The sequence below is a fragment of the Vulpes lagopus genome, chromosome 13, assembly GCF_018345385.1.
Source record: "Vulpes lagopus strain Blue_001 chromosome 13, ASM1834538v1, whole genome shotgun sequence".
Lineage (NCBI taxonomy): Eukaryota > Metazoa > Chordata > Mammalia > Carnivora > Canidae > Vulpes > Vulpes lagopus.
The window spans coordinates 9,569,419-9,584,546 of NC_054836.1; the positions used below are offsets into that span (position 1 = coordinate 9,569,419).

Consider the following 15,128-nt stretch of genomic DNA (forward strand, 5'->3'; position numbering starts at 1 on the left):
ACTGCAAAAACTGACCAATTCCTCCATCCCTGGCATACATTTCATTTAACTGTGATGAATGAGCACTTCAAGGTATTGTTAAATGTGAATTGCTAATATTCAGTTAAGGAGTTTGCATTTGCATTCATCAGGGATATTCATCTAGAATTTTTCTGTAATAGTTTTGTCTAATCTTAGTATTAGAGTAATTCTAGCTTGATAGAATGAATTAGGAAGTAACTCTTTTATTTTTTGATATAATTAGAATAGAGTTTCCCTCCTCTCTAAATGTTTGGTAGAATTCACCTATGAAGGCATTTTTACCTGACCATCATTTGTTGGGAGATTGTTGTTTTGTTATGTTTTGTTTTAATTTTTCATTGTTAAATTTTTATTTTTATTTTGAGTATAGTTGGCTTATAGTGTTACATTAGTTTCAAGTGGATGCCATATTTATTTGACAAATTTACAAATTTTATTGTGCTTGTGGAGGCCGAGAAAATTAAGGCCATTACACCTCAAGTTTAGCATTAGCACAAGTATAGCCATCTCAGGCCCCTGTGAATAAGAGCTGAACTTCACAGGAAAAACTGCAGAACACCCTTGACAGAGAGTCCCATAACTGGATAAGAACAGAGTTTAATGCCCTTGACAGAAAATCCCATATCAGAATGAGAACAGAGCTTAGAACGCCCTTGACAGAGACAGAAAGTCCCATACTGGAATGAAAACAGAGCTTAATAAATTCCTCCACCCCTTCTGAAAATCCCCTAGAAAAGTCTATAAAAACCCAGCTGTAACCCCCCTCGTGGTCCAAGTTCCTGCTCTGTTGTGTGGGATATACTTGGACCCAAGCTCGAGCTTGTAAATAAACCCTCGTGTGTTTGCATCCTATCGACTCCTTGGTGGTTTTCTCAGATTCACAATCTTGGGCACAACCATGCTCACCATGAGTGTAGTTACCATCCGTGTCCATATTTTGCTATGACAGTATCAATAAATATACTCCTCATGTCATGTCTTTTATTGCCATAATTAATTCATTCCATAACTGGAACAGCATATCTCCCATTACCCTTTATCCATTTAGCCCAATTCCTTATCCCCAGCCACCTTAAAAATAGAACTAGTGTATGATACAATAATCCCACTATTGAGTTTATAGCCAAGAAAGAAAATACCAATCCTGTATTTACTGTAGCATTATTAACTGCAATGAAGACATGGAAGCAATCTAATTATCCATCAATACTTAGAGATAAGTGACATATGGTATGTATATAGACAAAGTCCAGAGTATTTTGTTTCTTTTTATTATTTTTTAAAAGATTTTATTTATTTATTTATTCCTGAGAGAGACAGAGCGAGAGAGGCAGAGACACAGGCAGAGGGAGAAGCAGGGTCCGTGCAGGGAGCCCAATGTGGGACTTGATCCCAGGACTCCAGAATCACGCCCTGGGCTAAGCCACCCAGTGATCCCGTGTTTTTGATTATTGATTCAATATATTTACTTAGTTTTTTTATATTTTATTTTTTAATTTAAATTCAATTAGACAACATATAGTACATAATTGATTTCAGAGGTAGTGTTCAAAAATTATCATTTGAGTGTAATATAATTATTAAATAATTAATCAACTCAAATTTTCTATTTCTGCCTGATTCAGCTTGGAAGATTGTATGTTTTTATTTTTTTTTATTTTATTTTTTTTTGATTGTATGTTTTTAAATATTTATATATTTCTTTTAGATTGTCCAATTTGTTTCTATATGTTATTGCCTGGGAGCGTCTTATAATTATTTGTATTTTTGTGGTAGACGATGGTTATTTCCTCTGTTTAGTTTCTGAAGGTATTGATGTCTGTTCTCAATGTTTTTGATGAGTCTGAGTAAAGAATTAACAAATGTATTTATTTTTTCAAAGAACAAGGTTTTGATTTCATTGATCTTTTCCCTCTTTTTTATTAAAAAAAAACAATTTAATTAACATGCAGAATATTTTAGTTTTCAGAGGCAATATTTAGTTGTTCATCAGTTGCACGTAAAACCCAGTGCAGTTTCCATTAAGTGGACTCCCTAAAGCTCATTACCTAGTTACCACATCCTGCCATCCAACTCCCCTTCAAAAACCCTTAGTTTGTTTCCTAGAGTTAAAAGTCTTTTATGGTTTCTCTTCCTCTCTCAATTCATCTTAATTTATTTTTATTTCCCTCCCCCTATGTTAATCTCTTTTGTTTTTAAATTCCACATGAGTGAAATCATATTTTTCTGTCTCTGATTTATTTATTCTGTTCAGCACAATACCCGCTAGTTCTGATTATATAGTTGCAAATGGCAAGGTTTCCTTCTTTTTGATAGCTAAGTAATATTCCATTATATATAATATTGTTATATATATTATATATTCCACATAAGTATGAATTAGAAATTAATCAGAATATATATTCTTATTATATATATATGTATATATATATATATATATATACACACACACACATACACACACACACACACACATTTTGGCTATTGTGAACATTGCTGCTATAAACATTAGGGTGCATGTGCCCCTTTCAATCACTACGCTTGTATCTGCATAAATCCTAGTAGTGCAATTGTTGGGTCAGGATAACTCCATTTTTAAATTTTTAGGGAGCCTTTATACTGTTCTCCAGGCAGGCTGTACCAGTTTGCATTTCTACCAAGCGTGTAAGAGGAGTTCCTTTCTGCACATCCTTGTCAACATATGTTTATTCCTGAATTATTAATTTTAGCCATTCTGACTGGTATGAGGTGGTATCTCATTGTGGTTTGTTTTGTATTTCTGTGATGCAATGATTTTGAGGATTTTTTCTCATGTGTCTATTGGCAATTTGTATATCATCATCTTTGGAGTAATGTATGTTTATGTCTTTTTCCTATTTCTCAACTGTGTTTGTTATGGCTTTGTTTTGTTTTGGGATATTTATTTGATGGGTTCTTTATAGATTTTGGTACTTGCTTTTTATGTGGTAAGATCTTTGCAAATATCTTTTCCCATTTTGTTGGTTGTCTTTTAGTTTTGTCAACTGATTCTTTTGCTGTGAAAAAAATTGTATCTTGATGAAAACCCAATTTGTATTCATTTTTCTTTAGCTTTAATTGTAAGGTTATATTTTTTATTGGCATTATTCTTATTTCTTAAGGCAATCTTATGACACTATAAATTTCCTTCTTAGAACTGGTGATGCTGTATCTCCATAATTTTTACCATCATGTTTTCATTTTCATATATCTCCCTGTGTTTTTTCATGTCTTCTGTGATTTCTTTATTGAGCCATTAGCTGTTTAATAACTTGCTTAGCATCTCTGAATTTTTGTTTTTATTCCATTTTTTTCCTTGTGATTGATTTCTAATTTCATACCTATGTGGTCAGGTATGAAATTATCATGCCATATCATGATTTCAACATTCTAAAGTTTAGTAAGGCTGTTTTGTAGCCTCTGCTGTATTCTATCCTTCAGATTGTTTTATGTGCACTTAAAAATAACATGCCTTCAGTTGTGAGGGGGAAATGAACCATATATATCTCTAGATGTTATCTGGTAAATTGTGTTTTAATGACACTCTTTCTTATTGATTTTCTGTTCAAATGATCTTCCCATTGATGCAAGTGGGTTGTTAAAGTCAGCTATATTTTTGTACTACTATCAATTTCTCCCTTGTTGGCTGTTAAAATTGCTTTCTATATTGAGGTGCTCCAGTGCTGAGATATTTTTAATTTTATATCCTATGGTTGGATTGAGCACTGTACCATTATGTAATGTCATTCTTTGTCTATTATTAGTCTTTTTTCTTAAAGCCTATTTTGTCAAATGTAAGCATTGCTACCATTACCATGCCTTTCTTTGTACTTGTATTTACATGGTATATCTTTTTTCCCATTATTTCCCTTTACATTTGTATGTTATTTTATATCTAAAATATGTCTCCTGGGATGCCTGGTTGGCTCAGTGGTTGAGCATCTGCCTTTGGCTCAGGGTGTGACCCCAGAGTCCTGAGATTGAATCCCACATCAGATTCCCTGCATGGAGCCTGCTTCTCCCTCTGCCTACGTCTCTGCCTCTGTGTGTGAATCTCTCATGAATAAATAAATAAAATCATAAAAAAGGAAAAAAAACCCTAAAATTGATTCCTGTAGTTAGCATATTTATGGGCCTTGTTTTTTACCCCTCTGACATCCTATGTCATTTGAATAGATCATGAAGACCATATTTACTTTCAAAATAATTATTGATACATCATTATTGGAAGTTTTTTTTTTTGATGTTTCTAGTTCATCTATATTCCTTTTTTCCTGTCTTGTTCTATCTTTTTTATTCATTAGTTTATGGAGTATTGTGCATGACTCACATTCTATGTGTGTGTGTGTGTGTGTGTGTGTGTGTGTGTTATAGATTTTGGATTCTTAGGATCCTAAGTACATAGAAGTCCATATCATTTTACAGTCATTTGAGTTTCAACACATTCTAAAATAACATCTTTTTAACTTTTTCCTCATGCTGTACGTAATTATTGTCATGGATTATACCTAAAAAATGATTTAAAGATCATTATTTTTGGGATCCCTGGGTGGCGCAGCGGTTTGGCTTCTGCCTTTGGCCCAGGGTGGGATCCTGGAGACTCGGGATCGAATCCCACATCAGGCTCCCGGTGCATGGAGCCTGCTTCTCCCTCTGCCTATGTCTCTGCCTCTCTCTCTCTCTCACTGTGTGCCTATCATAAATAAATAAAAATAAAAAAAAAGATTTAAAAAAATAAATAAAAATCATTATTTTCTTACTTCTAAATATGGCTTTTTCTTGTCCACCTCAAAGATTTCCTTTACCATTTTTATAAGGTTAGTTTTGTGATACTGAAGTCCCTTAACATTGATTTCAGAAATTATTTCTCTTTAAATTCTAAATGATGTCCTTGTTTGGTAGAATATACTTGGGTCTAGGTTTTTATTTGGTTTTAGTTCTCTTCCCTTCATCTGTTTGATTATATCATTCCACTTTCTTCTGGCTTGCAAGTTTCTGTTGAAAAATGATATGATAGCCATATGGAGTTTTTCCTTTATGTAACATCTTACATTTCTCTTGATGCTTTTTTTTAGTTTTTTCTTTCTCTTGATGCTTTTAAAATTCTGTCTTTATCTTTGACTTTTGACATTTTAATTGTTGGTGTTAGGTGTGGAACTATTTGGTTTCATCATGTTTAGAATTCTCTGTAGTTTCTGAAAATGAGCGATTTTTTTCCATTTCCTCTGTCTCTCTTTCTCTTTCACACACACACAGACACACACAGCGATCTAGACAAAATGACAAGATTGGGGATTTCACCCAAAAAGAAATATAGGAAAAGGTCACATCCAGGGGTTTCATCCAAACAGATATAAGTACATGCCTGAACCAGAATTTAAGCCAACAACCTAAGATTACTATCAGGACTTATGAAAAACATAGTAGACCCCAGATACACAGATAAAAGAACTAAAAACTGGTCAGACCAAAAAAAAAAACCTATAACTGATATGAAAAACCAACTGATTGCAATAACAATTATTATTCATCAAGTAGATGAATGAAACAGCAATATAGAAGATAAAATTATGGAAAATAATGAAGTGGAAAAGAGGGAATAAAAATTATTAGATCACAAAAATATATTTAAGGAACTGCATGAATCCTTCAGGTATAATAACAGAGGAGGCCCATAAAGAGAAGAGAGAAAATTGAGGTTGAAAGCTGATCTGAGCAAATAATAGCTGAAAACTTCCCTGTTCTGGGGAAAGAAACAGACATCAAAACTCCTGAAGTGCATAGAATTTCCATCAAATAAACAAAATCTAGCCCACACCAAGACATATCATCACCAAATTCACAAAATATATAGACCAGGAAGGAATGATGAATTTAGTAAGTTCTTTATAGATCTTGCATAATAGCCCTTTATCTGATATGTCATCCGCAAATATCTTCTCCCATTCTGTACATTGTCTTTTAGTTCTGTTGACTGTTTCTTTTGCTGTGAAGAAGCTTTCTATCCTGATTAAGTCCCAGTAGAAGACATTTGGGGCTAAAGGGACACTTGTAGTATAAAGGGCTAGTATCCACAATCCATAAAGAACTTATTAAACTCGACACTCAAGAAACAAAAAAAAATCCAATCATGAGATGGGCAGAAGACATGAACAGAAATTTCACCGAAGAAGACATTCACATGGCCAACAAGCACATGAGAAAATGCTCCACATCAGGGAAATACAAATCAAGACCACAATGAGATACTACTTCACACCAGTGAGAATGGCAAAAATTAACAAGACAGAAAACAAATGTTGGATGGAGAGGATGTAGAAAAATGGGAACACTCTTGTTGGTGGGAATGCAAACTGGTGCAGCACTCTGGAAAACAATGTGGAGGTTCCTCAAAAATTTAAAAATAGAGCTCCCATATGACCCAGCAATTGCACTACTGGGTATTTACCCCAAAGATAAGGATGCAATGAAATGCCAGGACACCTACACCCAAATGTTCATAGCAGCAATGTCCACAATAGCCAAACTGTGGAAGGAGCCCTGATGTCCTTCGACAGATGAATGGATGAAGAAGATGTGACAAATACCCACCATTTGCTTTGACATGGATGGAACTGGGGGATATTATGCTGAGTGAAGTAATTCAATTGGAGAGGGACAATCATCATATGGTTTCACTCATATGGGGAATATAAGAAATAGTGAAAGGGATTATAAGGGAAAAGAGGAGAATTGAGTGGCAAAATTAAGGAGCGAAACCATGAGAGACTCCTAACTCTGGGAAATAAACAAAGGGTTGTGGAATAGGAGGTTCGTAGGAGGATGGGGTAATTGGGTGAAAGGCACTGAGGAGGGTACTTGATGGGATGAGCACTAGGTGTTATCCTATATGTTGGCAAATTGAACTTCAATAAAAGCAAGTTAAAAATTTTTTAAAAGGAATGCTAAAAGCGGCAAGGGGAAAAGGGGCCTTAAGCTACTACGGATGACAAGTGAGGTCTGCAGCAGTTCGGTCCACTGAAAATTCGAAGACCAGAAGAGAGTAGCAAGATATATTCAATGTACTGAATGGGAAAAGTATTCATCCAAGAAAGCTTTATTCATCCAGCTTGTTCTTCACAATAGAAGGAAAACAGATAAAGAGTTTCCAGACAAAGACATGCTAAATAAAATAAAATTTCCAGACAAAGACATGCTAAATAAAATAAAATTTCTGACCATTAAATCAGTCACATTAGAAATATTGAAGGGGACTTATTGAATGGGAAAGGACACAAAGCAACAAAGACAAGAAAGGAACAGAAAAATCACCAGAAATACCAACTTTACAGGTAACACAATGACAGGTAAATTCATATCCATCGATAATAACTCTGAATGTAAATGCACTAAATTCCCCAGAAACATAGAGTATGATATTGGATCTATAAAAAAAAACACCAAAAAACAAACCAAACAAAAACAAGACCCATATATATTCTCCCTACAAGAGACTCATTTTAGACCTAAAGACACCCGCAGATTGACAGTGAGGGAATGGAGAACCATTTTTCATGCTAATGGACATTAAAAGTAAGCCTGAGAAGCCATGCCTATATCAGCACAAACTAGGTTTTAAACCAAAGACTGTAACAATAGAGGAAGATAGGGACTATATATTAATTAGAGGATCTATCCATCAAGGAAAAAATGATAATTGTAAATAATTATGCCTCTAATTTGGGAGCACCAAAATATATAAATTAATTAACAACTATGATGATACTCATTGCCAATACTAGAATAAAAGTAGGGACTTTGACATCCCACTTACATCAATGTACAGATAATCAAACAGAAAATTAATAAGGACACAAGGGCTTTGAATGGCAGACTTGACTCAATGGAATTAAGAAATATATTCAGAACATTTAATTATAAAGAATGAGAATACAGATTCTTTTCAAGTGCACATTGGTCAATCTCTCAAATTAATCAGGTCTATTCTGGGTCACAATCCAGGCCTCAATAAGTACAAAGAGATTGAGATATATTAGGCATATTTTCAGACCACAATGCTATGAAAATTGAAGTCAACCAGAAGAAATAAAAAGGAAATACCACAAAGACATAGTGGTTTAAGAACATATTGCTTCTGAATGAATTAGTCAGGAAATGAAGAAGAAGTTACCAAAACAAACAAACATGAAAAAAACTAAAAATGAATACACAACATTTAAAAATATTACCCATTAGAAATGACAAATACCCACCATTTGCTTCAACGTGGATGGAACTGGAGGGTATTATGCTGAGTGAAATGAGTCAATTGGAGAAGGACAAACTTTTAAACCTACCAAAATCAGATAATTTTTCTTACATTGATTAATCTGGGAAGGCATTTTTTTCTTTCCAAATAAGAGAAGTCATATTTTCAGGTGTCAGAAGTAGAAGACATTATTCTAGCAGCAATGTCCACAATAGCCAAACTGTGGAAGGAGCCTCGGTGTCCATCGAAAGATGAATGGATCAAGAAGATGTGGTTTATGTATACAATGGAATATTACTCAGCCATTAGAAATTACAAATACCCACCATTTGCTTCAACGTGAATGGAACTGGAGAGTATTATGCTGAGTGAAATAAGTCAATCAGAGAAGGACAAACATTATACGTTCTCATTCATTTGGGGAATATAAATAATAGTGAAAGGGAATAGAAGGGAAGGAAGAAGAAACGGGTAGAAAATATCAGAAAGGGAGACAGAACATGAGAGACTCCTAACTCTGGGAAACGAACTAGGGGTGGTGGAAGGGGAGGAGGTCGGGGGGTGGGGGTGAATGGGTGATGGGCATTGAGGGGGGCACTTGACGGGATAAGCAGTGGGTGTTATTCTGTATGTTGGCAAATTGAACACCAATAAAAAATAAATTTATTATTAAAAATATGTGGAATGAGGCAAGGGCACTTTTAAGAGCCAAGTATATTGCAATAGAGAGGTACTTCAAGAAGGAAGAAGAGTCTCAAATACATAACTTACCTTAATACCTAAGAGAGAAAGAAGAGAAACATTAAAGAAACTTTAAAGGCAGCTAAAGAGAGAAATAAGAAAGAAAAGAGCAGAGATAAATGATATAGAAGCAACAACAGCAATCAGTTCAACAGATCAATGAAAATAATGCTGCTTCTATAAAAATATTCATAAAATTGATAAACACCTACCCTGACTTATAAGTGAGATAGAGAGAGAAAAACTAAATAAATAAAATCATGAATGAAAGAGAGAGGAGCCCATCCAACACCACAGGAATACAATTGATTATAAGAGAGTCTTATGAAAAAAAATATGCCAACAAATTAGGCATCTGGAAGAAATAGACACCAAAACTAAAATGGGAGGAAATGGGAAATTTGAACAAGACACATAGCCAGCAAAGAAATGGAATCAGTAATAAAAAAAGTTCCTATAACAACAAGAACAAAAGAAAATCTCCCAACTATCAAAATTCCTGGGCCACATGGCTTTTGAGAATAATTCTACTATATATATATATATATATATACTACATATATATATGTATATATTCATATATAAATATAATTATATATGTAGACTTACATATGTAGAATTATATAAATATATATTTAAAGATTTTATTTATTTATTCATGAGAGACAGAGAGAGAGAGAGAGAGAGAGAGAGAGAGAGAGAGGAACAGACTGGCAGAGGGAGAAGAAGACTCCATGCAAGGGAACCTGACGTGGGACTCGATCTGGGACTACAGGATCACACCCTGGGCCGAAGGCAGTGCTAAACTGCTGAGCCACTTGGGCTGCCTTCTACAAAGTATTTAAAGAACACTTCATACCTACTCTTCTAAAATGTTCTAAATATACATATGGAAGGAAATTTCCAAACTCATTCTAAAAGGCCAACACTATGTTGATTTCAAAATCAGACAAATACCACACTAAGAAGGAGAATTATAGTCCAAAATACCTGATCAATATGGATGCACAAATTCTCAAAAATGTTCTAGGAAATTTATTCCCACGGTGCATTAAAAATTATTGACCGGGGATCCCTGGGTGGCGCAGCGGTTTAGCGCCTGCCTTTGGCCCAGAGCGCGATCCTGGAGACCCGGGATCGAGTCCCACATCGGGCTCCTGATGCATGGAGCCTGCTTCTCCCCCTGCCTGTGTCTCTGCCTCTCTCTCTCTCTTTGACTATCATAAATAAATTTAAAAAAATTAAAAATTATTGACCATGATAAAGGGGGGTTTATTCCTAGGCTCAGGGGTGATTCAACATTTGAAAATCAATCAACATGATACACATTACTAAAAGAAAGGATAAAAATATATTATTCTACAGAGTGATGCAGAAAAAACATTTGACAAAACACAGCAAGCATTCTTGATGAATACCACCATAAGATAGGTATAGAGGGACTATACCTCAAAATCATAAAGCCAAATATGAAAGATCCGCAGATATCATCCAAATGAGGAAAAACTAAGACCTTTTCCTATTGTCAGAAAAAGAAAGAAGTGTCCACTCTCACCATTATTATTTAACATAGCCCTGGAAGTCTTAGCCTCAGAGGTAAGAATTCAAAAAGAATGAAAGATATTTCCAACCCATTTATATCCCCCAAATGAATGACCCATATACTGTTTGTTCATTACCGATTTACTTATTTCACTCAGCATAATACCCTCCAGTTCCATCCATGTCGAAGCAAATGGTGGGTATTTGTCATTTCTAATGGCTGAGTAATATTCCATTGTTTACATAAACCACATCTTCTTTATTCATTCATTTTTCAATGGACACCGAGGCTCCTTCCACAGTGTGGCTACTGTGGACATTGCTGCTATAAACATCGGGGTGTAGGTGTCCTGGCGTTTCATTGAATCTGTATCTTTGGCGAAAATCCCCAGCAGTGCAATTGCTGGGCGGTAGGGCAGGTCTATTTTTAACTCTTTGAGGAAGCTCCACACAGTTTTCCAGAGTGGCTGCACCAGTTCACATTCCCACCAACAGTGCAAGAGGGTTCCCTTTTCTCCGCATCCTCTCCAGCATTTGTGGTTTCCTGCCTTGTTAATTTGCCCCATTCTCACTGGTGTGAGGTGGTATCTCATTGTGGTTTGGATTTGTATTTCCCTGATGGCAAGTGATGCAGAGCATTTTCTCATGGGCATGTTGGCCATATCTATGTCTTCCTCTGTGAGATTTCTGTTCATCTCTTTTGCCCATTTCATGATTGGATTCTTTGTTTCTTTGCTGTTGAGCTTAATAAGTTCTTTATAGATCTTAGAAACTAGCCCGTTATCTGATACGTCATTTGCAAATATCTTCTCCCATTCTGTAGGTTGTCTTTGAATTTTGTTGACTGTATCCTTTGCTGTGCAAAAGCTTCTTATTTTGATGAAGTCCCAATAGTTCATTTTTGCTTTTGTTTCTTTTGCTTTTGTGCATGTATCTTGCAAGAAGTTACTGTGGCCGAGTTCAAAAAGGGTGCTGGCTGTGTTCTCCTCTAGGATTTTGATGGAATCTTGTCTCACATTTAGATCTTTCATCCATTTTGAGTTTATCTTTGTGTATGGTGAAAGAGAGTAGTCTAGTTTCATTCTCCTGCATGTGGATGTCCAATTTTCCCAGCACCATTTATTGAAGAGACTGTCTTTCTTCCAGTGGATAGTCTTTCCTCCTTTGTCAAATATTGGTTGACCATAAAGTTGAGGGTCCACTTCTGGGTTCTCTATTCTGTTCCATTGATCTATGTGTCTGTTTTTGTGCCAGTACCACACTGTCTTGATGACCACAGCTTTGTAGTACAACCTGAAATCTGGCATTGTGATGCCTCCAGCTATGGTTTTCTTTTTTAAAATTCCCTTGGCTATTTGGGGTCTTTTCTGATTCCTCACAAATCTTAAAATAATTTGTTCTAACTCTCTGAAGAAAGTCCATGGTATTTTGATAGGGATTGCATTAAACGTGTAAATTGCTCTGGGTAACATTGACATTTTTAGGAAATATCAGAAAGGGAGAAGGAACATGGAAGACTCCTAACTCTGGGAAATGAACTAGGGGTGGTGGAAGGGGAGGGCGGGGGTTGGGGGTGAATGGGTGACGGGCACTGAGGGGGGCACTTGACGGGATGAGCACTGGGTGTTAAACAATTTTTAAATACAATAAATTGTTATGCATGAAAAATGGTAAATATAGAGTTATGCCTGCATTTCAAAGCAAAATGTTAATAGTTAACAGACATAATGCATATATAACTATTCTTTCAGAAATCTCACACAGTCAGTATTGTAAAAGCTTGAAATTTAGTGCAAACAAATGTACTCTTACTCATGATTTATGGTAGCACATTGACCCATACACTTTCTCAGGGCTCCTTTGACTTCACTGTTTCTAAGACTGTAGATAATGGGGTTCAACACCGGGGTGAAGATAGTATAGAAGGCTGACACCACTTTATCATGGTTAGCTGACCTGTAGGATTTGGGTCTCATGTAAATAAAAATAGCTGCTCCATAAAAGAGTCCCACCACAGTCAGATGTGAGGAGCAGGTGGAGAAAGCCTTCTTGCGGGCTTCTCTAGAACGCATCTGGAGAACCACAGCAAGGATGAGACTGTAGGAAATCAGGATGAGAGAAAATGGAACCAGCAGCATTAATACACAGCATATATACATGACATACTCAAAAACAAACGTGTCAGCACAAGCCAAACGCACCAGAGTGGGGGCCTCACAGAAGAAATGATTGATCTCATGTGCATCACAGAATGGAAAACTCAGGGTGGCAGCAGCCTGCATGAGCCCATCAGCTGCCCCCAAGAACCAGGACCCCACTGTCATTCTCAGGCATAATTGCCAGCTCATGAGAACGGGGTACCTCAGTGGGTGGCAAACAGCCACATAGCGGTCATAGGACATGGCTGCTAAGAGGAAGCACTCGCCCCCTGCCAAAGTTTGGAAGACAAATATCTGCAACCCACAGCCAGCAGGGGAGATGGACTTCTTGCCACTCAAGTAGTCAGCTGCCATTTTGGGCACAATGGTGGAGATCAGCATCATGTCCATGAGGGAGAGTTGGCTCAGTAGGAAGTACATGGGTGTGTGGAGCTGGAAATCTTGGTGAATCAGGAGAATCATGAGGGCATTGCCCACCAGGGAGCTGAAGGCAATTGTCAGAATCATCACAAAGAGAAATAGGTGGGCTTCTGTGTAGTTAAAGAGTCCCAGGAGAATGAAATCTGAGGTGGTGTTCCAGATGTTCATGATTTCAGAAAGGAATAACTCTGCAAATGAAGAAATATTTGATAGTTTTCATCATTTACAGTGTCTATTTCAATTACATTTTTCATGAAAATGATTTGCTCGAAAGTGTTGAAATGTATTTGGAATCCTTCATCAGTGATTTGCAGGGTTTTTAACTTGAGGATAAAATTAATTCTACCTTTTTAATAATTTTCTCGTTTTATTTGCTTAAGTGGTATCATCAATAAAATTTCATGATAAATTGAGTGTAAGTTGTCAGCATATCTTGTACTATTTGATATCAACATCATGCAGAAGAAGTAAACTATTCACCTTTTCCTTTATGTTTGTATTTGCTTTTATTATGAATAATCAACATAGCTGAATTAAATTAACTAGTAGCTGAATTAAATTAGTAGCTGAATTAAATTAATATGTTCAGCAATATAAAAGCTAGGCACTTATTAATGAGGAATATGCATATATAACACAACAAATTTATTTAAACCAACCAAAATCAGATAATTTTTCTTACATTGATTAATCTTGGAAGGCATTTTTTTCTTTCCAAATAAGAGAAGTCATATTTTCAAGTGTCAGAAGTAGAAGACATTATTCTAGCAGCAATGTCCACGATAGCCAAACTGTGGAAGGAGCCTTGGTGTCCATCGAAAGATGAATGGATCAAGAAGATGTGGTTTATGTATACAATGGAATATTACTCAGCCATTAGAAATGACAAATACCCACCATTTGCTTTGACGTGGATGGAATTGGAGGGTATTATGCTGAGTCAAATAAGTCAATCGGAGAAGGACAAACATTATATGTTCTCATTCATTTGGGGAATATAAATAATAGTGAAAGGGAATAGAAGGGAAGGGAGAAGAAATGTGTGGGAAATATCAGAAAGGGAGACAGAACATAAAGACTCCTAACTCTGGGAAATGAACTAGGGGTGGTGGAAGGGGAGGAGGATGGGGGGTGGGGGTGACTGGGTGACGGGCACTGAGGGGGGCACTTGACGGAATGAGCACTGGGTGTTATTCTGTATGTTGGCAAATTGAACACCAAGAAAAAATAAATTTATTATAAAAAATAAAATAAAATAAAATAAAAATAAGAAAAAATAAGACATTATTCTGTAGATATTAACCTAACTTAATTTGGAATTGTTAGTGTTTTTCATTTGATTTTATCAAGTTATAAAGTGAATATAATAATTAACTTCTTGGAATATGTTCCCCATGGGACACCTGGATGGGTCAGCGGTTGAGCTTTGGTCTTTGGCTCAGAGTGTGTTCCCAGATTCCCAGGATGGAGTCCCAAATTGGGCTCCTTGTGTGGAGCCTGCTTCTCCTCCCTCCACCATGTGTGTGTCTCTGCCTCTCTGTTTCTCTCATGAATAGATAAATAAAATCTTTTTAAAATTATGTTCTCCAAAGCAAGACTATGATACTGTATGCAACGTTTTATTATCTATATAAAGTGATTTTGTGTAATGATACTGTTTCTCCTGAAAGTCACAGATACATGATCTTTTTGGGGGAAATGTGAAAATAAAACGTATTAGTACCCAATACAGAAATAAATTCATTTCTTCTTCATTCTCAAGAGAATCTAAATCTCCTAAGTGATTTTCATCCCTGATCTTCTAATACTGAAACTGTTTACACATATTGAATGAATGGGATCATACTTGAAGAAATAAATAATCTAATTCATTCACAAAGATACATTCTAATTCAATAATGAAATTGGATGTCAGGAATCCACCTCTTCTATGGTCATTCAATTTATCTGCAAATTCCATATGCCTCCGATATTGAAAT

General features: G+C 35.9%; 1 protein-coding gene across 1 annotated transcript; it reads right to left on the reverse strand.

Annotated features, from left to right (window-relative positions):
* Positions 1 to 12,378: 12,378 nt before the first annotated feature.
* LOC121475119 (olfactory receptor 2T33-like) lies at positions 12,379 to 13,359 on the reverse strand. Its single transcript, XM_041728255.1, has one exon. The coding sequence runs from the start codon at positions 13,315 to 13,317 to the stop codon at positions 12,379 to 12,381; it is 939 nt and encodes a 312-aa protein (XP_041584189.1). The 5' UTR covers positions 13,318 to 13,359.
* Between the last annotated feature and the right edge of the window lie 1,769 nt (positions 13,360 to 15,128).